At 37.9% G+C, this 26,433-nt stretch overlaps 1 protein-coding gene across 18 annotated transcripts in view; it reads left to right on the forward strand.

The window, feature by feature from the left end:
* Positions 1 to 26,433, forward strand: part of HEPH (hephaestin) — a 94,265-nt gene that overhangs the window by 65,765 nt on the left and 2,067 nt on the right. For 10 of the 18 annotated variants that reach the window (XM_077988015.1, XM_077988014.1, XM_077988016.1 and 7 more), the window contains exons 16-20: positions 15,859 to 15,965; positions 16,941 to 17,166; positions 19,690 to 19,829; positions 21,296 to 21,458; positions 24,851 to 24,895. In XM_077988015.1, coding sequence (XP_077844141.1) covers positions 15,859 to 15,965; positions 16,941 to 17,166; positions 19,690 to 19,829; positions 21,296 to 21,458; positions 24,851 to 24,895 — 681 coding nt within the window. Of the gene's footprint in view, positions 1 to 15,858; positions 15,966 to 16,940; positions 17,167 to 18,281; positions 19,830 to 21,295; positions 21,459 to 24,850; positions 24,896 to 26,433 lie in introns of all 18 variants that reach the window. The other 8 variants (XM_077988023.1, XM_077988022.1, XM_077988024.1 and 5 more) reach the window with 2 other exon arrangements.

The raw sequence follows: 26,433 nt of genomic DNA on the forward strand, positions 1-26,433 counted from the left end.
GGCAGAAATCAAATTCTTTGAAACTAATGAAAACAAAAGTGCAATTTACTATAATCTCTGGGACACAGGTAAGGCAGTATTAAGAGGACAGTTTATGACACTAAATGCCCACATTAAAAAGAAATATCTTAAAGTAACATCCAAATATCACATCTAGAAGAACCAGAGTAACAACAGCAAACTAACAACAAAGCTAGCAGAATAAAAGCAATAACCAAAATCAGAGCTGAACAGAATGAAATGCAGATGAGTAAAACCATAAAAAGATCAATAAAACCAAAATGTGGGTCTGTGAAATAACAAATAAAACGGATAGGTTACTATCTAGGTTAATAACAAAGAGAGAAGTTCCAGATAAATGCAAACAGCAAAGACCAAGGGGATATTACCACTAGCTTCACAAAAATATAAAAAACCCTCAAAGTCTATTACAATCACCTCTGTGCACACAAACTAGAAAACCTACAAGAAATTGGGTAAATTCCTGGAAAGATACAAGCTCCAAAATTGAATCAGAAATAAATGGAAAGTGATAACAGACCAATAATGAGTTCTGAAATTGAATTAGCAATTAAAAAAAAAAAAAAAACCTATGAAGCAGAAAAAGCCCTGGAATAGTCAGCTTTACGGCCCAAGTCTATGAGATATACAAAGAAGAGCTAGTACCAATCCTACTAACACTATTCCAAAAAATCAAAAAGGAGGGAAACCTCTCTAACTCACTCTATGAGGCAATAATCATCTTTATACTAAAACCCGGCATAAACACAACAAAAGAGAAAACTTCAGGCCAATATGCCTGATGAACTTAGACACGAAAATACTCAACAAAATCCTAGCAAATAGAATCTAGCAGCACATCAAAAAGCTAATCCACCGTGATCAGCTAGGCTTTATTCCTGGTATGTAAGGCTGATTCAGCATGTGCAAATCAATATATGTGATTTACCACATAAAGAGAACAAAAAACAAAAACCACATGATTATTTCAGTAGATACAGAAAAGGCTTTTTGATTAAATTTAGTATCCCTTCATGTTAAAAATCCTCAACAACTAGGCTTTGAAGGATTATACCTAAAAATAACAGCCATGTATAATAAACCCACAGCCAGCATCATACTGAATGAACAGAAGGGAAGCATTCCCCTTGAGCATTGGAACGAGACAAGGAAGCCCACTCTCACTACTCCTATTAAACATAGCACTGGAAATCCTAGCTAGAGAAATTAGGAAAGAGAAAGAAAGGCATTCACTTTGGAAGAGAAGTCAAGCTATCATATAAATGATATAATTCTATACCTAAAATATCATGTAGTCTCTGCCCAAACACTCCTAGAACTGATAAACAACTTTAGTAAAATCTCATGATACAAAATCAATGTGCAAAAATTAGTAGCATTTCTACACACCAGTAGCATCCAAGCTGAGAGCCAAATCAAGACTGCAATTTCATTCACAATAGCTACAAAAAGAATAAAATACTTACGAATAGAGCAATTCAGGGAGGTGGAAGATGTCTGCAACAGAATTACAAAACACTGCTCAAAGAAATCAGAGATGACATAAACAAATGGAAGAAGATTCCATGTTCATGGATAGAAAGAATCACTATTGTTAAAATGGCCATACCACCCAAAACAATTTGTAGATTCAATGGTATTCCTATCAAACCACTAAGGACATTCTTCACAGAATTAGAAAAAAACTATTTGAAAATAAACATGGGGCCAAAAAAGAGCTTGAGTAGACAAGACAATACTAAGCAGGAAAAAAAAAAAAAAAAAAAAAAAAAACCTGAAGACATGACGTCATCCAACTTTAAACTATACTACAAGGCTATGGTAACCAAAACAGTGGGGTATTGGTACAAAAGCAGACACATAGACCAATATATCAGGTTAGAGAATGAAAAAATAAAGCTGCACACATAAAACCATCTGATCTTTTCCAAATATGACAAAAGCAAGGAATGGGAAAAGAAGTCCCTAGTCAATAAATGGTGCTGGGATAAATGACTAGCCATATGCAGAAGATTGAAACTGGACCCTTTCTTTAATCATATACAAGAATCAACTCAAAATGGATTAAAGACTCAAAAGTAAAACCTAAAACTATAAAGCCCCTAGAAGAAACCTAGGACGTATCATTATGCACATAGGCCTTGGCAAGATTTTATGACAAATACTCCAAAAGCAATTGTAGCAAAAACAAACATTGTCAAGTGGAATCTAATAAAACTAAAAAGTTTCTGTACAAAATAAACTACCAACAAAGCCAACAGACAATCTACAGAATGGGAGAAAATATTTTCAAACTATGTATCCAACAAAGGTCTAATATCCAGAATCTATAAAGAACTTAAATCAACAAGCAAGAATCAAACAACCTTATGGACAAAGGACATGAACAGATACTTCTTGAAGGCATAGACGTTATATCCTGTGGCCAAAAAGCATATGAAAAAATTCTCAACAACACTAATTATTAGAGAAATGCAGATCAAAACCACAATGATATGCCATCTCACACCAGTCAGAGTAGCTGTTATTAAATAGTCAAAAGCTAACAAATGCCAATGAGATTGTGGATAAAAGGGAATGCTCATACACTGCTGGGAAAAATGTAAATTAGTTTAGTCACTGTAGAAAGCAGCTTGGAGATTTCTCCAGGAAATTAAAACAGAATTACTGTTTGACCCAGCAGTTTTATTAATGGATATATAACCAAAGAAATATAAATAATTCTATCATAAAGACACCTGACGTGTGTATTCATCACAGCACTTTTCATGATAGCAAAGACACGGAATCAATCTTCATGCCAACAGTGTATTGGATAATAAAAAGTGGTACTATTCACTATGGTATACTAGGTATCCATGAAAAAGAATGACATAATTTTGAGGCAACATAGATGGAACTGGAGGCCATAATCCTAAGTGAACTAATGCAGAAACAGAAACCCAAATACTGCAAGTTTTCACTCACAAGTGGGAGCTAAACTTTGAGTACAAGTGAGTACAGGGCGTACTTGAGGGTAGAGCATGCCAGGAAGCTAAGGATCAAAAAGCTAGTTAGGTCTTCTTGTTGAATTGAACCCTGTACCATTACGGAATGCTCTTCTTTGTCTTTTTTGATCATTGTTGGTTTAAAATCTGTTTTGTCTGAAATTGGAATAGCAACTCCTGCTTTCTTCTGTTTTCCATTTGCTTGGTGGATTTTTATTCATCTCTATACTTTGACCCTATAGGTGTCATTACATGTGATATGGATGTCTTTTAAACAGCATACAGTTGAGTCTTGCTTCTTTATCCAACTTGGCACTACATGCCTTTTCATTGAGGCATTTAGCCCGTTTACATTAGGTTATTATTGATACATGTAGGTTTGATCCTGTCGTTGTGTTGTTACCTGGTTATTATGAAGACTTGATTGTGTGCTTTCTTTATAGTGTCAATGGTCTATATATTTAAGCATGTTTTTGTGGTCACTGGTAAGGGTCTTTCCTTTTCCATGTTTGGCACTTCCTTAATGACCTCTTGTAAGGCAAGTGTGATGATAACTAATTCCCTTAGCATTTGCTTGCCTGAAAAGGATCTTAGGATCTCATTTCTCCTTCTCCTATACAGCTTAGTTTCACTAGTTATGAAATTCTTGGTTTGAATTTCTTTTCTTTAAAGATGCTTTATATAGGCCCCCAATCTCTTCTGACTTGTAGAGTTTCTGCTGAGAAGTACACTGTTAGCCTGATGGGGTTTTGTTTACAGGTGACCTGCCCCTTTCCTCTATCTGTCTTTAACATTTTTTTTCCTTCATTTTGACCTTGAAGAAAACTGAAGACTGTGCACACTAGGAATAATCATCTTGTATAGTATCTTTGAGGTGTGCTCTGCAATTCCTGGATTTGAATGCTGGCTTCTCAAGTGAGCTAGGTGAAATTTTCATGGATATTTTCAAGTGTGTTTTTCAAGTTGCTTGCTCTCTCCCTTTTTCAGGGTTGTCAATGAGTCATAGATTTGGTATCTTTATATAATCTCATATTTCTCAGAGATTTTATTCATTCTTCTATTTTTCTTTATTTTTGTCTTAGTGGGTTATTTTAGAGAACTAGTCTTTGAGCTCTGAGATTCTTTCCTCAGCTTGGTTGATTCTGCTGTTAATACTTGCAATTTTATTATGAAATTATTGAGGTGAATTATTCAGTTCTATTAGATTAGCTTGGTTCTTTCTTAAAATGTCTATTTTCTTTTATCTCCTGTATCATTTTATTGTATTACTTAGATTATTTAAATTGGGTTTCTACTTTCTCCTGAATGTTGATCTTCATTCCTATCCATATTCTGAATTTTATTTCTGACATTTTACCCATTTCAGCCTGATTAAGAACCATGGCTGGATAACTAGTGTGGTCATTTGGAGGTAAGAGGACCCTCTGGCTTTTTGAGTTTTCAGAGTTTGTGTGCTGATTCTTTTTCATCTGTGTATGCTGATGTTCCTTCAGTCTTTGAAGTTGCTGTCTTTCGGATAGGTTTTTCTTGCTTTTGTATTCTTTGATGCCTTTGGGGGTTTGATTGTGGTGCAAGGTGGGTTCAGTGAAATGGTTTTGATTCTAGTCCACTCTTTGGTCTTTAAATAACTCCCTCTGATTACTGTCTCTGTGCCTGTGTTTCTTTTGTTGGGTGTTCTTGTCCATGAAGCTCCCTTAAGCAAACGCTGCAGTTGCAGACAGGCCATATCCTTGCCGGGTCAGCTGTAATCTGCTGTCAGAGTGTGTCCTGGGGGAACTTGGGGTTGTGCCTGCCCACAGAGTTCCAGCAGAAGTGGGACTACTGGATTGGAAGCTCTAGCAGATGTGGCCTGTCTGGCCATGAGAGGAGGTAGATGGAATTAATTGCCCTGTTGTCCGGGTATTTCCTGGGACAGCAGGAAGCTGAACAGGACTGAGTTCAGACAGAGTGAGACTGTTGGGTTAGAAAATTTAGCAGGCATTACCTGCCTGGCTACCAGTGGCAGGAGTGGGTGGGATTGTCATTCCTGCCATCTGGGTGCTTTTTAAGACAGCAGAGGCTACAGATGTTGGCTGAGTTTAGGTAGAAGTGAGACCACTGTGTCAGAAGCTGATGCTGAGCCCTGTCTGATGAGGAGCAGTAGGGCAATCTTACTCCTTCTAGGCACCATGACTTTAGTCTCTATTGGGGCTGTGGTGTCAGTACTGGTCTATTCTGTGGCTTAAGACTTGTAGAGTTCCTCTTGGAGTCAAGAGTTTCCCCTGCAAAACATCCAGGTGGTTCTCTGCCTCAGTCTAGAAGCATGGTGGGGGCGGTGTAGGGGGGCCAGGGTGATTCTGCTGTTCCCAGTCTTGCATAGGTTCCTGTGGAGGATGTGAATTTCCCAGAATATTCTTACTTACTCACCCTTCCCCCTGTTGGAGAGGTTCTTCTGGCTCTTTGCTGTGCCCATACAGCCCGGTGCTCAGCTTCCCTCTTCCCTGATCTCCGTAGCCCTACTGCCTTGATGAATCCTGACATGGTTTCTCTGTTGATTGGCCCGAAGGGACAGTGTTTACTAACCTTTTTGTTTCCTCTCTGTGAGAGTGGAGTACATTTGCTGCTTTTATTCTGCCATATTGGCCCCTCCCACTCTCTCCTTTTTGAAGGGCCATTTTGTCAAATATAGAATTCTTTGATGAAGAGTATTTTTTTTTCTGTCAGCACTTTAAATATGTCAATTGACTTATTTCTAACCTCCATGGTCTCAGAGAAGAAATTGGCTATTAATCTTATTGAGAATTTCTTTTCTGTGACAAATCTTGTTTTGCATCTTTTCAGGTTCTCTTTATCTTTATTTAAATAGTTTCATTACAATGCTCCTTGGTGTGGGTAGAGTTTTGCTAAGCCTACTTTTAGTCAGTTGAGCTTCTTGGATGTATAGATTCATATGTTTTGTCAAATGTGAGACATTTTTAGCCATTATTTTTTCAGATGTTTTTTCTCCTTTCTCTCTCCCCCTTCTTTGACTTCCATAATGTATGTATTAATCCACTTGTCATGTTATCCTACAGGTCCTGTATGCTCTGTTCACTTTTCTTCATTATTCTCTCCTCCTGCTCCTCATACTAGATATTTTAAATTGTCCTATCATCAAGTTATCTGACTCTGCCTTCTGCCTGCTCAAATCCGCTGTTTAACTCTTCTAGTGAATTAAAATTTCAATTTTACTTTTCTATTCTAGAATTTGTTTGGTTCCTTCTTATTTCTGTATCTTTATTTATATTTGAATTTTGTTCAGATACAGTTTTAGGAGCTTTTCTTTACTTTTTATTTATGTTTTCAGTTCTTTAAGCATATTTAAACAGCTGTTATAAGTAATTATTTCAGTGAAATCGTGGGAACAAAAGTCAAGTTACATGAACCAAAGAGTGAAAAGGAGTTGTGGGAATGAAAATAGGGAGTATCAACAACTTTTCTCAAGGCTTATTTTAAAGGGTATTAAAAAATGGGATATTGTAGTTCGATAGAAATGTGTGACTAAGGTAGGTTTTTTAAATGGCATAGTTTGGGCTGAACTGCCCAATACCACAGCCACTAGTTACATATGGCTATATAAACTTAAATTCATTATAATTAAATTATAAATTAAGTTCTTCAGTTATATTAGCTACATATGACTACTGTATTGGACAGCACTGAAAGCTCCTCTAATTTGCACCATCTTCCCTTTCTTTCTTCCAGTTACAAATAATAAGGCATCTTTTCTCTAATTAAATATTAATTCCTATCATTCATGCTCTGGATCCCATTTCCTCTCCATTTTTTTTTTTTTTTTTTTTTTTACTTACCTAAGTCCTATGGTTATTATCTCTCTCTCTCTTCCACCTAATTATCAGTCTCTCCCTCTCTGCTAGATCGACACACTCTAGTACAGTAGTACTACTTCATTCCTGGTTTCACTTTCTATGCTTTCAGTTATTCATGGTCAATCATAATCTGATAATATTAAGTGAAAACTTCCAGAAATAAACAATTTAAAAGTTTTAAATTTTGTATCATTATAAGTGCTGTGATAACATCTCATACTATCCCACCTGGGATGTGAATCTTTCCTTTGTCCAGCATATCCACACTGGATATGCTACCTGCCCATTTGGCACTCAGCTGTCTCAGTTACCAGATCAACTGTCACAGTTTTGCAATGCTTGTTTTAAAGTAGCTTTTATTTTAGTTAATAAAGGCCCCAAAGTGCTAGAGTAGTGATGCTGGCAATTTGTATGTGCCAAAGAGAAGCCATATAGTGCTGCTTTTAGTGAAAAGGTGAAAATTCTTGAATTAATAATGAAAAAAGTTGTATGCTAAGGTTGCCAAGATTGATGGTAAGAACGAATATTCTGTCTATGGAATTGTGAAGAAGGAAAAATAAATTCATGCAAGTTTTTCTGTAGCACCTCAAACTACAAAGGCTATGGCCACAATGTATGATAAGTGCTTAGTTAAGACGAAAAAGGCATTACATTTGTGGGTGGAAGATAAAAACAGAAATGTGTTTCAGTTGACAGTAATCAGCTTCAGTACTATCTGTGCTTTCAGATTTCCAATGGTTTTGGAATGTATCCTGCATGGATAGAGGGGACTACCGTATAGTGAGAGAAATTTGCGGATTTTACAATAGTGTAATGAGAGTTTTTGTCTGATGGTTTCAATTTTCTGATTCAGATCTGAGTAAAGGCCATTAGTGTTGTGGAGGTGGGTGCGCTGGGGTAGGAGGTTTGAAGGAAAGGAAAAAATGTGTGAAATTGTTGATTCAAAGGGTAGAAAAACAAACTTTTCTGAGAAATGGAATAAGACTGATGAACAGCACAGAGGACCCACGTGAGGTTTCAGATAATGAATTCCAAGAAAAGTCAATTTTGTTGTTTTATTTTTGTTTTTTTTTTTGTCTTTTGATTTTCAATTTGCAAAGATTTTTAAAAATTATCCTGTTACTGGGAATACAGTGTAATGTGCACCACTCTTGAAAGTTTGGTGCATTTCCATCTAGACTTCTTATTGGTTTGGTGCATTTCCATCTAGTCTTCTTTCTCTGTATTTGCATACACTTTCATACAAATATATTACTTTAATAACTAAAAATTGTTATTTGTTAACTTTATGTTAAAATAAAAAGAAAGAGATGGGTAGAGAAAAATAAAGCAATGAAAGGGGAATGCAAGATTGGTGAGTGAACCAGGAGGCAATGGTGTTTGGAAGTCAAATAGAGTTTTAAGAAAAGGATGGTCTAAGGGGTCAGATAGTGCAAATGGTAAGAATAGTGTCTGAATTCCATCCATATTTCCATTCCTCACCCTTGAACGGCTAGGAAGTCTTCATCTGGCTGACCAGGTAGGCAGACTGGCTTGGAAGTTGTTTTGAGATGCTATAGCTAGAAGGTTCTATTGTAGACTGGAAGACAGCCCAATATGGGAAGTGCCAGAGGAGATACAGTTTGGAACTCACTTTCTTTAATTAACCTCTGATTCTTGAAAGAATGAACAAAAGTTTTTTTTTGTTTGTTTGCTTGTTTTTTAAATCTGAAAACAAAACGTATCTGTAACATTTACTCTAATGCAGTCTGACTCAGTATCATATTGCTCCACAGGTTTTAGCTACTTTTCCTTAATGAGGAGATGGATGCTTGACATTACAGCAGATGATTCATAAACTTCATATGGCTAACTTCTTAGGTTGGAGCACATTTAGTAAAGAAGTAGCTCAGAGCAAATGAAGATGTGATATCAGGTTTGGGACCTTCAGTGAAAATGGAAGTGGTCAGGCACTGCTAGTTCCATTCATTCAATTGTAAAAGCTAGATTCTAAAGTACAGGAGCAAAGCTGCAATGGGAGATGGACCTAACATGCAGAAGTGAAGTGGAGAAAGAGACTTGAATCAGAGTAAGAGAGCATCAGGAGCTAAGAGAGGAGGTTTCTGAGTAGTTGCTGGAGACACCTTTATGGTATCAAACATTTGCATATTTTTGGATGATTGTGTGTTAGCATATTGTTTTAGCTAAGCTTTCAGGAATGAGACACAAGATCAGGAAAGAAAGAAAGAAAGGATTTAAATTATCTATTTCTTTTGATAGTGTCTTAGTCCATTTTGCTTGCTATATAAAGGATTACCTGAAGCGGGGTCATTTATAAATAAAGGAGATTTATTTGGCTCATGTTTCTTCACACTATATAAGAAGCATGGCACCAGCATCTGCTTCTACTGAAGGCCCAAGAAAGCTTTCAGTTGTAATGGAAGGTGAAAGGGGAGCAAGTGTGTTACATGATGAGAGAGGGAGCAAGAGAGAAGGAGAGGAGGGGTGCCATGATCTTTTAAACAATCAGCTCTTGTGTGAAGTAATAGACCAAGAACTCACTCATTGCTGAGCGGACAGCACCAAGCCATTCGTGAAGGATCTACTCCTATGACTCTCCCATTAGGTGGCACCTCCAGCACTGGGGATCAAGTTTCAGCATGATATTTGGAGGGGACAAAAATTCAAACTACATCAGATAGCATGAAAGTGTTGGAGGCTGTGTTAGTTTGCTAGGGCTGCCATTATGAAGTACCATAAACTGAGTGACTTAAACAACATAAATGTATTGTCTCATAATTCTGGAGGCCAGAATTCCAAATCAAGGTGTCAGCAGTTTTTTCTGTTTTGTTTTTGTTTTTTTTTTTTTTTTTTTTTTTTTTTTGACTATGAAGAAAGACTCATTAAGGAGTATACAGGAAATGAGGAAGTAAAGAAAGTAGATGTCGGCAGGACTTTAAAAATACTTTGCCGTTGAAGAAGACAGAACAAGGGATTGCAGTAGCTTGAGGGTCACAGGAGAGAGAAAGGAGAGACTTGATCATGGCTTACATGGGGAAAGGAACAAGCAGAGGAGAAGTAGAAGATCCAGGAGGAAGAGGAAATTCAAATCTGTCAAGAAGTGGGAGAAAGTATGAACCTTGAATTGGAGTAGGATCACTTCCCCCTCTGAGGCTCCAGGGCTTGGTAGATGTGGATAAAGAATGGAATTTTAAAGGATGAGAGTCTTTGTAGAGTAGTGGTAAAAGGAATTCTGAAGCTAAACTGCATGGGCTCAAATTTCAGCTATGATGTGTGATCCTTAGAAAATGATATAATATCTAAGAGTTGAAGCCTTAGTTATTTCATATATACAATGAAATTAATAGTAATATCTGTCTCATAGGGATTTTGAATTAATGTCTTATAAATGCTATGCAAGTTTTTGACAATATTATTCTTATTCTGTGAAATCTGAGTTGAATTCAGTTTTTTAGAGTGAGAAGGTAAGGAACAAATGAGGCTTGAGGAGTGTAGTGAAAGTCTGGAATTGTCACCAAGAGGAACAGGATTAAAAGCTATCGAACCAAATAGCACTGAGGACACAATGAGACTGGAAAATTGAAATTTGAAGGAGCAACACTACAGAAGGCTGTACAATTTTCCCCAGCTGTGTTCAACCACAGTTTAAGATCAGAAGAGGCAGATTATAAGATACACCTAGGGAGGTTACTGGTACCCAACTTTAGTGAACATGAGAATCACTTGGAGGGATTGTTATATTGCCCATAGGTTGCTGAGCCCACGCCCAGAGTTTCTGAATCTTCAGGTGTGGAGAGATTCCCAATAATTTGCATTTCTACAAACTGCTAAGTGAATTCTGATGCTGCTGGTGGAAGCAATATACTTTGAGGACCACTGATTTCCATGAAGTTATTATGGAGTGGGAGTGGTGAAGGGGATGCATTGTGTAGAATAGAGTAACAGGCAAGAATACATGAGAGTGCAGGATATTTGTAAAAGAGTAGTTCAAATGCTGACCATGGCAGTGAGGGAATTTGGACCAGATAGGGAAAAGGATGGAGTCAGGAGGGACCTGATTTAAAAAGGTAAAGGAGGGTAGGGATCTTCACAAGGACATAGCACTTATCCCAGTTTGTAATTCTACATGTTTTCTTTTTGTTGTTGTTGTTGTTGTTGGTGGTTTACTTGTATGTTGTTTCCTCTCCCAACTAGATTCTAAGAGGACAGGCACTATGTTGTTTTGTTTATGACTCTTTCCAACACTCAACATGTAGTATGTGTTCAATACAGCTTTGTTGATTGTATGGGTGAAAAAAAAAATTGCATGCTTTCACCTCTGACTCTTCTTCTTTAAGCTCTCCTCATTCCTTGAGATTCAGACCAAGCCTAAACTCTCCTATAACACTTTCTCCAGGGATTAATAAATCTAAACTCCTATAGTTGTTAAAGTCTTACAGTATAATTAACTTTTTTGATGTATAGATTAGTATAATCACCACCGCAATTAGGAATTAGAGCAGTTAACTCTCTTGCTATTCCCACCCTCTTTGAACCACTGATCTGTTCTCAATCCCTATTATTACATCTTTCCTAGAAAAAAAGATGCATATATATGTATACATATTCTATGATTTACGTAAGTGATATCTACATATAAATGGAATAATACAGTATGCAATCTTTCAGGATTAACCTTTTTCACACAGCATAATTCTCTGCAGATTCTTCTAAGTTGTTGTATGTGTCAATAGTTTACTGTTTTTAGCGCTGAGTAGTATTTCATGGTATGAATGTATCACATTTTGTACAACTTTTCACTGTTAAAGGGAATTTAGATTTTATCCAGTTATTGGCTCTTATTAATAAAATTGCTACGACTATGTGTATAGAGGCATTGATTGATTGATTGATTGAGGCAGAGTCTCGCTCTGTCACTTAGGCTGGAGTTCAGTGGCACGATCTTGGCTAACTGCAACCTCTGCCCCCCAGGTTCAAGTGATTCTCGTGCATCAGCCTCCTGAGTAGCTGGGATTACAGGTGCCTGCCACCACACTAAGCTAATTTTTGTATTTTTAGCACAGATACGTTTTGCCATATTGGTCAGGCTGGTCTCAAACTCCTGACCTCAAGTGATCCACCTGCCTTGGCCTCCTAGTGTGCTGGGATTACAGGTGCTGTGTAGAAGCTTTTGTGTGAACATCATTCACATTTCTCTATGGTAGATACCTAGAACTAGGATTTCTGGATCATACAGTAAGGGGATATTTAACTTTATAAGGAACTGACAAATTTTTCCAGAGTGTCTGAACCATTTTACATTCCCATCAGCAAAGTGTGAGTGATTTAGTTGTTCCACATCCTTGCCAGCATTTGGTGTTATCACTGATTTTTAAAGGCCATTGTGACAGGTATGTAACGATATCTCGTTGTAATTTTGATTTGCATTTTCTAAATGGCTAATAATGTTTAACATCTATCATATGTTTATTTGTCATTCTTATATCTTGTGTTGTGAAATATCAGTTCAGATTTTTTGCCTATTTTTAATTGGGTTGTTTTTATTTTGTTAAAATTTAAGTGTTCTTTATGTATTTTGGATACAAGAGTGAAGCCTTGACTACTACGGTCAGTCCCAGGCTCTCTGAGGAAATTATATTTAGGCTGATACTTGAATGTAGCATAGAAATCAGCCATATTAAGAAAGCTACAGGACAGCTTCAACTGCAGGTGTAAATACCTTGAGACAGGAATGATCTCAGTGTATTTAAGGAATAAGAAGAAGACAGTGTGGCTGTAGTATACTAAGAAAGATGAAGAATAATAAGAAATGAGTTTGTAGATATAAAGAAGGATAAGTAAGATCATGTAGAGTCTCGCAAGCCATGGTAGGGAATTTTTATTTAGTTTTACTCACAGTGAGGAGCTGTTGCAGAGATGTGGCATGGCTTATATTGTATTTTAAAAGGTTACACTTGTTGTTATGTGAATCACATGTTATGAGAGGAACAAGATAGGTGACAATTGTAGTTTTTCAGGTGACAGAACATAATGGCACAGACTATGGTGGTAGCATATACTTTTCAGGTAGATCCCTCAGAATTTTGATGATGGATATGAGATGTGAGGGAGTGAGAATAATCAAAGATAACTCTTGAGGTTTTGGCTTTCATAACTGGTGGCACTCTCTAGTGAGAAAAGGAAGACTGAAGAGGAGAAGGTTTGGGTGAGAGGTCAAATATTTATTTTTAATATGTTGAGTCTGAGATAAAAACTAGACAAATGGAGGTGCCAAGAAGACTGTTGAATAAGTCTTGAACTCAGTGGAGAGGTTGGAGAGAAGTTCATGTAAACAGAACAACATGACAAAAGATACAGAGCTATGAAAGTATGAGGTATGACCAGAGGTGAGCAAGTGGTTACGTTTGACCAGTATATATTTTGTAGAACCAGAAAGAGTAAGAGACATTGCTGGAAAGGCAGGCCAGGGCTGAGTTAGAGAGGGCTTAGCTGATGGGGAAATTTTTGGAATTTATTATTTGAATATGAGAGAGCCATTACAGGTCTTTGACAAAAGGTGTGACATGAACAAAGAAAGATTTTTGAAAGATTAATATCACACAGCCAAAACAATGTCACAAAAGAAAAACAAAGTTGGAGAACTCATACTTACTGGTTTCTAAACTTATTACAAAGTGTAGAACTCAAGACTGTGTGGCATTGGCATAAGGATAGGCAGATAGATCAACAGAATAGAATTGAAGATCCAGAAATAAACCCTCTCATTTTGGTCAACTGATTTTCAACAAAAGTGCCAAGACCTTTCAATGGAAAAAAAAAATAGTCTTTTCAATAAATGGTGCAGAGGCAACTGAATATCCACATACAAAACTATGAAATTGAACCTCTAACTCACAACATACAGAAAAATCAAAATCAACTCAAAATGGATCAAAGACCCAAATATAAAAGCTAAAGCTATACTTCTAGGAGAAAATAAATGAGCAAACATTCATAACCTTGGATTAGGCAATGGTTTCCTTTATACACCACTAAAAGCACAAGTGAACAAATAAATTGAAATAGCTTAAAATTTAAAGTATCCTTTAAAGGACACCATAAAAAGTGAAAAGGCAATCCACAGGATATGAAATAATTCCATAATCATATATCTGATAAGGGACTTGTATCCAGAATCCATAAGGAACTATTGCTTGATGTCATTGTTATTTGACAATGCTATTATCAAAAAACACATAACCGAATTTAAAATGGGCAAAGGATTTGAATAAACATTGCTCCCAAGAAGATGTTAAAATGGCTATTAAGCACAAGAGAAGATGCTCAATATTGTTAGCCATCAGAGAATTGGAAATAAAAACTGTAGTGAGATAACACTTTTCACATGCTAGGATAACGAAAATAATTTTTTTTTAAAAGCAGACGATAGCTAGTGTTCATGCAGATGTTGAGAAATTGGAACCCTAATATGTTGCTGGTGAGAATGCAAAATGGTGCAGGTGCTTTGGAAGCAGTTTGGCAATTCTTTAAGTGGTTAAACACAGCGTTACCATAAACTCAGGAATAAATGAAAACATATATCCACATAAAAACTTGTAAACAAATGCTGATAGCAGCACTATTCATAATAACTAAAAAGTGGAAATGACCCAAATGTTCATCAACTGAAGAATGAATGAATAAAATGTGGTATATCTATTCAATGGAATATTTGTCAATAAACACAATTAAGTATTGATATGTGCTACAACGTGGATGGACAATGAAAACATATTAAATAAAAAATCAGTCACAAAATGAAATGTATGATATAATTCAATATCTATGGAATGCCCAAAGTGGACAAGTCTATAGAGACAGAAAGTAGAATATTGATTACCTTGGGTGGGGTGTGGTGGGGGTGGGTGGGTGGATGAGAGGGTGAGGGCAGTACAGGAGTTCTTTTGGTGGTAATGAAATGCAAAATGAATCGTGGTGGTTACAAACTTCTGGTAATATACTAAAAAACATTGAATTGAACATTTTAAATGGTTGAATTGTATTGTATGCAAATTATATCTCAATAAAGTTGTTAGAAAAGATTAATGTAACATTATTTGGAAGATGAATTGGAGAGGGCAAGGCTGGAGGCAGAGAAACATGTTAGGAGGCTTTGTAATGGTTCAGTTAAGAAAACAAGGGTCTAAACTAGGGCAAGAGTAATGATAATTGAAAGGAGAAGAGGATGGTTCTAAAATATAATGTAGAGGTAGAATCAATAAGACCTGCCATTTGGTTAGATGTTGAATTATGAAAGTGAAGAAGTAAAGAAGATTAAAGTTTTGAGTCTGAGTAAGTACAAGAGTGATAGTGTTATTTCTAGATAGACACTGGGAGCACAGATTGGGAAAGAGGGTGGTTTTTCAAAGGAGGGAGGTGAGTTCATACAATCTATTTTCCTGGTGCTGTCAGGACAATCTTTAAAATATATTCAGTATCTAATAGAATATTTGGAATTGGAGCTGAGTAACAAGGTGAGTCTGGCTGGAACTAAGTATTTAAGAGTCATTGATGCACAGATCATAGTTGACATCAGAAAGGTGACTAAAGGTTCCAAGGAGAGAGTATGGAAAGAGAGAAGAGAACTGAGACAGAACTTTGTGCAAACAACTGCATTTAGGAGACAGCAGCTGGAAAAAATAAACCACAGCAGAGAATCTCACCCTGCCTCCGCTGTCCCCTGCCTTCCCCGCAAAGATAAAGAGGATATTAAAAGCAGGAAAAAAAAATAGCAAGGCTGCCTTACCAGAGTATTGGACCTGGGCCTTTAAGGGAAAGCAGAAAAGAAAGGTTGAGGGTGTCCCAGGAGGGAGAAGCACAAGATCACAAAAATAAAATGATGGAGAAAGGATGAAGATCTTAAAGAGGATGGGATTCACCCACCACTGCCTCTTGGGGAGACCTGGGAATTGAGAGAAATTTCTGACCCAGTGCAACTGGAGGTTCCTTGTTACACTTCCTAGGTGAGGTGCTCACTTATCAGTGGAACATCCCAGAAAGATCTGGCCCTGGGCCCAATGACTCTGCTTGTGTTTCCTGGATCTATTATTCTGCAGTGGATCCCATCAAGGTAAATACAAGATTGGCTACCTGGAAGTGGGTCAAACTCCCGGCAAAAAGAAGCTATTAACCAGGTGTAGTAAGAAGCTTGCTCCTGAGATACTACAGCCTAGAATTTGGGGAACATTCCTCAAAAGCTGGACTTATTTTAATAGACAGGAGGAGGGAGGAAGGGAATGGGCAGCACCAGATACTTGTCACAAAGATTTTCTTTCTTATCTTTTCATTTTGGATCCTATATAGTAACATGCTCTCATTACAAAAAAAAAAAAAAAAAAAAAAACCACACACAAGCAAACAGAAAACACAAAAGAAACCTGGGGTTGGTTGTACAGAGATTGAGGCTCTAGTCCCAAATTTGATTATAGCATGCTTTTAGAATGACCTTAAATAAGTCATTCTGCCTCTGTTTCCTCATCTGGAAAATGGATTTATCGATCTAGCCATCCATCTACAGCCAGCCATTAACAATCATTTATTGAGTGCCTACCACATTTTAGGCATTTTACTTGGTGCTTTGGATGATATAAATTTAAGATACATTTCCACCTTCAAAGAGTATTGTCTAGTTAAGCAAGAGAGAACCTGGAGAAGGCATCACAATGGGAGGTGCATGTACTCTTGGCCTTAAAAGCTGAGTCACATTATGCCATCAGATAAGCGATACGATGATGGGGAGGGCATTGCAGGCAGAGGAAACAGCACAAAAAAGACACTAGGTTGTAAAGATGCTGGGTAGGCTAAGAGGTCAATAAATACTTTAGCCTAGATAAAGCATAGGTCAGATAGTGCATCTTAACTAAGTCCCAAGATAATTGTTAGAATGAATTCAAATAACATAGTGGGGTACTTATAAATGTAAGATATCATGAGGAAATGCTGAGAGGCACAGTGGGCTTGTATGAGAAACTGGCTCCCTGCAGAGTACTGCTACCCAGAAACAACTCCATCTCTTTCTGTCTCTCCCACTTCCTCCCTTCCTCAGGACATGTATAGTGGCCTGGTGGGGCCCTTGACTATCTGCCGAAAGGGCATCCTGGAGCCCCACGGAGGACGGAGTGACATGGATCGGGAATTTGCGTTGTTGTTTTTGATTTTTGATGAAAATCAGTCTTGGTATTTGGAGGAAAATGTGGCAACCCATGGGTCCCAGGATCCAGGCAGTATTAATCTACAGGATGAAACTTTCTTGGAGAGTAATAAAATGCATGGTCAGTAGTAAAAAAAACCTACTCTTTTTCCAAAGCAGTCTCTACTGGTTACATGGGGATATCTAATAGGCCTATTACTATAAGGGAACATAATCCCAGAAAGGACACGAACATGGTAAGGTGAAATGAGAATGAGTCAGAAGAAGCATTTCCTACTATCGTACATTTACATATACAAAGGCAGATATGTGGTCCAGGTTAGATTGGGTGCCCAGAAAGCAGGAAGTTGACTGTGTAAAGTTGCCATGGTGATACCAGCAAATTTTAACATATTAGAGAAGGCAAAATGGACATGTATGACCTTCAATGTACTTGTCAAGCTGACTGCTTAGTGCCTCTCTATTTTAAAACCCTGAGTTTAGTTTCCCAATATCATCTTATTTATTTACTGCTCTAAATTTGGGACCAGTTATCTCAATGGATTCCAATACAGCCAGATGAAAGCTTGTATTTTAGTCTCTTTTTAAAAGAGTTTCCATTTATAGATGGAAGAATTGAAGAAGACAGCCTCAGTGAGAAGCATACTGGATTTATGTCAGATACAGGGAAGAACTTTCTGGTACTTGAATGGATTTTGGAGAGAAATTGTGCATCAAAGCCTTCCTTTGCTCAAGAGATCTGTGTAGCTTTTCAAAAACAAGAGAAAGAGGGGAGAGCATAAGTGCAGTAGAATGAAGTGATCTCTCACTATTCCTTCTAGCCCAAGATTTCTTTGATCTGAGGATATGTACCTTTGATAGTGATTCTAATGGAACTAAAAAGTAGTATATTATTATCCCACAGATTTTAGCTATTTCTCCCTGATGGAGTGATGAATGATTCACATTACAACAGATGATTCACACACTTCACAGGGCAGACATTTTAACACCTGTCAAATCAAAGAAATGACCCAGGACAAAAAGGGAAAGAGGGCACAGTTACATCCTGTTAATGCAGGGGTTTGGCTAATGCTTACTTTCTTCTGTTTGTTTATGTGTCTATCCACATTCTTCAGGTATAAATATACCTAACTTTCCATCTAGCAGGTATTTGTTGTGCAGTTTCAGAGTGCTAACACTGGAGATATTTGCATCTGAGGGGTAAATAAATAATATCCCTCTCTTCCTTTTCAGGTTCCTGAACCAACTGAGAAAGACAGATGCTTAAGATCAAATGTGAACCTTATTACTAAGAAGGCTAATGGAAAAACTGATTTCAGTTCTACAACTAAATAGGCTTACTCACACTTCTCTGGCAACAGATAGACATTTCCACCTTGTCATTGACATAGATGGACAGCAATACTTTCCTCTTTGGCAGAGGGAGAATCATACCCACAGTGAAATAATGAATCAGCTATTGCCCATTTCTGTGGCCCGACTGATGAGTGAGAGAAAAGATCAATAAGAGGATGAGTTGATCATGTTTAGTTTCCTCTCTGAAATCCACAATTTGGTAGACACAGATACGGATTATAAATGATTGCTTCCTCTCTTGAGGAATAAAGTGGAAATTATCTTCCCTCTGTAAGAACATGAGAAGTGGGGGAAAATTGTCCAGGGAAAAGTCCTGGAAGTGTGAATTTTTATAACAATAAGTACTTTGATGTCCTTGGAGCATAAGATGTGGCCTGGGAAGAGACCCATACATTAATATATGTTATTATCCCAGGCATTAATATCACTATTCTATGCATTAATGTTATTAATTCCATGAATGTGGCAGGTCTTTTTTTTTTAACATTTAATGTTGACTCAGCTGTCTACTGGGTGTTCTGAAAAAACACAAGGAAGCCATAGTAATGCAGTGTATACATACATCCTTTTCTGCATATTAGGAACCTATAGTCTAATTAGAGATGTAAGCTTTCACACATGAAAAGACAGGTAAATGTAGAAGACAATTTCTTATGAGTTCCAATGAGTCATGAGACAGTACTGGAGGAGTTCACAGGTGGAAGGGCATGCAGGGAATGAGAGGTATGGAGAGGAACTAGGAGATCAGGAAAGTCTTTCTGGGGGAGTGAAGACTTGACTAGGCTTTAAAAATTTTATAAAAGAAGGCAGGATTTCTAGTAGGGAATCTTAGAAACACAAGGATAAAAAGAACATGCATAGACCATTTGAGGGATGGTGAAGAAATCACCCTAATTAGAATAAGCATGTTGGGTAGTGGGAGTTAAATCTGGGAAGGTGGTTTGAAGTTATATTTTGAAGGATCTTGTTGGGTGAAGTAAGGATCCATGGATTTGCTCTTTGGAGCAGGAGAGAGTAATTAAAATATTTGAAGCAGCAGAATTATGTCATCACATTCAGTTATTTAGAGAGATAATTTTGATAATATTAATGTAAGAAGATACCTTGAAAAGGGACAGATGGAATAAAGATGAGACAAATTAGGAGCCCATTGCTATCTTCGAGAAAAAAGATTAGGACCAGGTCAGTGGCAATGGGAAGTCAAAAGGAGAGATGTAAGAAGCTTCTTCTTCTTCTTCTTCTTCTTCTTCTTCTTCTTCTTCTTCTTCTTCTTCTTTTTTGACAGCAATCAATGGGAAACTCTATGCCAACCTTAGGGGTCTTACCATGTACCAAGGAGAACGAGTGGCCTGGTACATGCTGGGCATGGGCCAAGATGTGGACCTGCATACCATCCACTTTCATGCAGAGAGCTTCCTCTATCGGGTGAGCTGGAAAGGGGGCTGAGTCCCTCAAGGATGATTAGAACAGTGGTTTAGCAGCAATTGAGAAAAAGGGTAATAGCGTGGAACAAGGTAACAACTAGTTAAAAGAGCAGAGGTCTAGTACATGGAGTACTGAGCTGGAAATTTTAGTCTGGCTGTATATCCCAGGGTCAATAACTTCCTGCTAGGCCCTAGCTTTCTCTTCTGATGTGGAAGAGAAAAAATGGTTCATTTATCGGTAAGGAGACTGAAGGAATCAATATCAAGACTCAATGTCAAGGACTCAATGTCAAGGAATCAATGTCAAGGACTTGAGACTCAATGAGCAGTGATTTTTAAGAACAAGGAATTTCAGAGTGGCATCTCAGAATTGCTGAAAGTCCTTAATCTATTAAAAGAAGAGCTTCAACTTAGAGGGCACATGGAACAATATGTAGATTTTGAAAACAGTTTAGTCTTAGGTAAAGGTGGAAGAGTTGGGGGCACTGATATAGACTTCGAGATTTAGAAGTGCTGAAAAAGACAATGGCAAAGATAACTTTATTTCAATCAATTTCTTTTCTTTTTTTTTTTTTTTTTTTTTTTTTGAGACGGAGTCTCGCTTTGTCGCCCAGGCTGGAGTGCAGTGGCTGGATCTTGGCTCACTGTAAGCTCCGCCTCAGCCTCCCGAGTAGCTGGGACTACAGGCGCCTGCCACCTCGCCTGGCTAATTTTTTTTTGTATTTTTTGGTAGAGATGGGGTTTCACCGTGTTAGGCAGGATGGTCTCGATCTCCTGACCTCGTGATCCGCCCGTCTCGGCCTCCCAAAGTGCTGGGATTACAGGCTTGAGCCACCACGCCTGGCCTATTTGAATCAATTTCTAAAGGAAATATATGCCTCATTCATAGGGGTGAAAGCTTACACCAAATTCTTCATATTTTAGCCTGCTGAAAATTATAAAGATACTTGTTTTGAACTCTCTAAAGTAACCTAGAAATTATCTTACTTTGGGACACTTTAAGAGGAGAAAGTCACCTCTGTTGATTTAGTTTCTGTGGGTGGGTTCATTGGAGATACGAATAAAGTGGACTTTTTTTTTTTTTTTTTTTTTTGAGATGGAGTCTCACTCTGTCGTCCAGGCTGGAATGCAGTGGCGTGATCTCAGCTTACTGCAAGCTCCATCTCCCAGGTTCACACCATTCTACTGTTTCTGCCTTCTGAGTAGCTGGGACTGCAGGCGTCTGCCACCACACCAGGCTATTTTTTTTTTTTTTTTTTTTTTTTTGTATTTTTTAGTAGAGACGAGATTTCACTGCGTTAGCCAGGATGGTTTCGATAAAGTAGACTTTTAAAGCCATTCACTGGTCTAGGAATCTTGGAGTCTCAGCTCCCTAATGTGGACATCACAAATTTTTAGTTCCTGAAAGCTCTAAGATGATCTTTATATCCTTCACTTCCTCTTCCTCATTCCCAATCTCTCTTGCAGAATGGTGAGAACTACCGGGCAGATGTGGTGGATCTGTTCCCAGGGACTTTTGAGGTGGTAGAGATGGTGGCCAGCAACCCTGGGACATGGTTGTTGCACTGCCATGTGACTGACCATGTCCATGCTGGCATGGAGACCCTCTTCACTGTTTTTTCTCGAACAGGTAAGTCCTAACTTCCCCAAAACGATCATCTTTTAACACTTTAGCCTATAGGAACCAGATAATACCAAAAAGCCTCTTGATTGTCTCCTCCTGATCCCAGAATAAGCATGTCTTAAGACAGAGCATAGACTCCCTCTAGATATTGCCCCAACCAATATTTCTAATCCTCCATTCCACCTGTCCCTCCATTGCCCCAACTGATATTTCTAATCCCCTGACACCTGTCCCTCTCCTAATTACTTCAAAACCTGTTGAGCTCGCATGGGTTGACCCAGCCTGAAACTGGTTTGGCTCTATGCATTGAAGTCTAGTGCAGGTCTGCTTCTTTTCAAATAAATTTAACTTATATACAAATGTATTACTTGACTGTATTAGAGTAACTGATTATTTCAAGGAATATTGCTAATTAGTCTTTCTAAAAAGAGAATAAAAATAAGTCTAACAGTCACCCATTAAATTAATTTGTTTTGTGGGATTGTGAAAGGCAATTCTTTCCTTTTCTTTCCTTTTCTTTTCTTTTTTTTTTTTTTTTTTTTCTTAGAGTCAGGGTATTGATCTATCACCCAGGCTGGAGTACAGTGGTGCAATCATGGCTCATTGGAGCTTCAGACTCTTAGGCTCAAGCGATCCTACCACATGAGCCTCCCAAGTAGCTGGGACTGCAGGAATGTGCCACCACACAAGGCTAATTTTTATACTTTTTGTAGAGAAGAGGGTCTACCTATGTTACGCAGGCTGGTTCCAAACTCTTGGCCTCCTTCTGCAGCAGCAATCCTCCTGCCTTGGTCTCCCAAAGTGCTGGGATTGCAGGCATAAGCCACTGCACCTGGCCTAGCTTTTATCTTTAGGCATAGGGTTTTGCCTAGGCTGGTTTCAAATTTCTGGGCTCAAACCATCCTTCCACATCAGCCTCCCAAGTCACTGGGATTACAGGAATGAGCCCCCACATCTAGCAAGACAGTTCTTTTTGGTTTTTGAATATCTTCATCTAAGGCTAGAAAGAGATATTGACCTTCAATTACAGCTTATCTCAGAGTTACTACCAAGGGTGGAAAAAACTTTTTCTTTATATTTTATATGGAGAGGGAGCAGCTGGGGCAATTTCTTCACCAGCCACTCTTTGTTCTTCACCAAAAAATGTAGATGGGTAGGCTGTGTTGGCTTTTGTGTCTTTGGGTAATTAAAGGGTCAAATATCTTACTTCTTAAGGTTCTTGACCCGAGTCCAGCTGCCAACACTATTTGCCTTCCAAGAAGCCCTATAGAGCCTTTTGGGGTCCACAGAAATCAAGGCTGTTTTTTTTTTCCTATGCTTTTAAAGAATATATAGACACTATTTAAACAAAAATGGTATTCTGGGGTTGTCAGTCACTGGCACTCTATCAACAGGAATAGTGAATGGGAAAATGTCTTTGAATATTCAAATAAACTTAGCAAATGAGGGTAGAGAACACAAATCTTCTGTTTATCCTCAGGGAGGGAGATGAATGATTGTACATTATGACTTCCTATATCATTTAAAAGATTTATTCTCTGTCAACTAATACTCCTAGAATGCAGCTTCCACTTAACTACTCAGGAGCTATTCCCTAGCACCCAGATTTACAGAAACTTCTTTGTTTTGTTGTAAGTACATAGAACAAAAGTCAAGTGATCAATTGATACATCATCAGGGAGATATAGATCCAGAACAACAGGTTTTCTCTATATGTAGTAATGGGATATCCCAAATATGAGCCATCCAATATATGAGACCATTTCAATACATATTGCCAGGGTACTTCCATGAGGAAGTATAGCTCATGTCTCTCTGTGACAATGAGCCAGCCCATAAATATTTTCTATTTGCCTTTTCGGTTTTTTTTAAACCCACTATGGCCTAATTTCATGTTGTTTCAACTCCATATGTGTTCACAGGTCAACAGGAAGGAAGAGTTGAAAAGATAGAGGGAAAAGACTAATTCTTGAAACAAGGTTTCTGATAAGGCAGCAGGGAATGAGAATCAGAGCTAACATGAAAGATTAGTGCAAGAGTGGAGGAAAGTAATCTTTCTACTGTAAGAAGAAAGAAGACAGAAAATATAAGGATCAATGTGTAGGTTTGGCCAGGGGGTTTGACAGACTGACAGAGAATTTCAGCCTATGGTCTTTCTCTTCTCTCTGATGGAGCAAATAGAGTCATCTGCTGAGAATGAAGGGCAGGTGATAGGGTACAGGGTTTGAGAAAAGTGGACAAAAGTTTGAAATAGCCACTCTGGTGAATGGGAAATAAATTATCGCCAGGCAGCATTGATGATTTAGCTGAAATTGGACACGAAGAATATTAATCTTTACAATTGTGTGATTTTCTCTGGCAGCATTCAGCATACCAGACAAAATACAGGGAAATTACAGTTACTGGAGTTTGAGTAGATTATTGCAACACTCTTGGTAGATTAGGAGTTGAAGTGATAGACCTTGGAGTCTCACTTGGTCAGGAATGGAAGAAAAGACAGGATGAAGCTATTAGGTTGAGGAAAAAAATTGAAGGGTTTGAAAGCTAGAGGTCTCATGGCAGGGGAGGATAACAAGTTTTTGAAATACAGTGTATTAGAGCACTGAAAGGATGGGAGGTTGTTGTTAGATTTTAGATTTCTGAGATGTAACAATTCTTGACAACAAGGTTAATGTGACCATTTGAGTGGTTGGTAGAATTGGAGTAGACATCAAAGTTATTGGAGTTAAAAGGTCCGGAAACTGTGAGGCTTGAGTATTTGATGTGTCAGCACCCATGGCTGGAATTGAGGGAGATGAAGACTGAGCCAGCTACTAAAGACTTCCATAAATGAAGAGAACTGCTAGCTAACAATAATAAGAAATGACTGTAGTTCTAGCCAAATAATATGAGCCTCAGAAGAGATATATCTTTACAAAAAGAGGAGAAACAATTATCTCAAAGAAGCATTGAGGGGATGTAAATGAAGTATGGTCCTCAGAGAAGAACTCAGCTTTATTAAATCAAGGAGAGGAAGAAGTGTTCTGAGAAGATGTTGAATGTGTAGGGAAGTATGTTTGGCAAGGAGCAGGGATTTCCTGAAGGAAGTGTGGCAAATGGTGGGAAAAAGAGCAATAATGGGAATAGAGGAAGTGCCAAGAAATATGTAAATAATAGCAGAGGGGTGATTTACATTTTGGACTCCAAGCCTGTTATCTTGCCCATATTTCATATCACTGTTCAAAATCAAATCAACATGCTAATATTGACTTTGACTATAAAGTAGTAAATTCTACCTTTATTTTGCTTACTATATCACAGAGAAATTCTGCAACCAATGTTGACCTTTCATAGGGGGGTCTATGAATTGGTAGGAAGAACAACAAGGCTAACCTCTTGTCTTTTTCCCTCCCAACCAGAGCACTTAAGCACTATCACCACCATCACCAAAGAGGCTGAAAAAGGTACGTAAAATGATGCACAGACTGGGTACTTATACGTAGTGTGTCTGTGTGTAGGGTGGGTGAGGTACATTTAGGGAATGGGACTTATGTGACTGAAAGTTAGAATACATCAGCAGAAAGTATCCTGAGACGTCCGCAAGACTTCAGAAGCCAAAGAATGAAGGTTTAACTTCCCTCAGCAGGTTAATTCTCTCTGGCTTCCACCCCAGACCTCCTGAGTTGGGGAAAACAGCCTCCTCCCCATTTAAAGGCTGCTATTTTAGCTTTTCATCTAACATGTAAGAGGAGAAGAAAATTCTAGATGCTAGTCAAAAACCAAATACTGCATGTTCTCACTTATAAATGGGAGTTAAGCTATGAGTTGGCAAAGGTATACAGAATGGCATAATGGACATTGGAGACTCAGAAGCAAGGAGAGTAGAAGAGCAGTGAGGAATAAAAAACTACCTGTTAGGTACAATGTACACTACTTGGGTAATGGGTGCCCTAAAATCTCAGACTTTACCACTATACGATTCATCCATGTAACCAAAAACCACTTGTACTTGTACTCCTAAAGCTGTTGAATATATATATATATATAAAATCTAGGTCCTGCTGGGTGGGACATGGAAAAGTTGTAGCACAAATATGAATTCCCCCTAGGGACAGTGTGAAACTAGATGAAGCACCACATGTTCTTCAACAGCTATTTTTATTCTTGCCTCTTTCCCTTTCATCTATGGAATACCAAGGACTTAAACCTTTGGAACCAGCCATTTCTGACATTGAATACTATAGAGATTATTTTTCTGCACAGCCTGGGTCCAAATAGTGTGTTATTCTCCACCTCATTTGTCTCTGGACTAGGAAAGATCCAGAAAGTTATGAGAGCTAAAAAGAACATTAGAGATAATTAGTAGTTTAGTCTGAGGTTTTACAGCTGTTTTGGAGAAGTCTTAATGATCTGCCTAAGTATCACATGGACTGTTAACCAGGGGACCAGGATATGCCCTGGAGGGGTTGGGGAGAGGTAAGGTGTGATTGTGTGGGTGGGCCTTCAGGCCATATCTCTTTCAACCTGAGCAACTCAATTATTTTATATATATTTAAATATTTTACATATATATTTGCATTCATACATACTTTATGTGTATATTTGTATATATACATACATATTTTGTGTACATATATATATTACTCATAAGCTATCATTTGTTAAAAAGTTTTCACAATGGGGAAAAAAGCCTTTGAAACTGTTGTTCTAATAAAACCTAATAATTTTCTACATGACAAGCTGAGAAATTGAAAGTGATTTGTTCAGTGTCACAAAAAGAGTATGTGGTAGAATGTAAACTCAGAACCAGGAAGTTTTGAGCTTCTATTAGAACTCATTATATTCTGTCTTCTCTCAGTTGTGTTATAACATTAATTCATCCAGTTATACAATCATCAAAGAAGTGTCAGGTACCAGGGATATCAAAACAAGTAAGACATAGTCGCTATTTTTCAGCGTCTAAAAATGGAATGAGGCAGAGAAATAATAGTTGCAATGCTGG

The sequence above is a fragment of the Macaca mulatta genome, chromosome X (assembly GCF_049350105.2).
Source record: "Macaca mulatta isolate MMU2019108-1 chromosome X, T2T-MMU8v2.0, whole genome shotgun sequence".
Classification (NCBI taxonomy): domain Eukaryota; kingdom Metazoa; phylum Chordata; class Mammalia; order Primates; family Cercopithecidae; genus Macaca; species Macaca mulatta.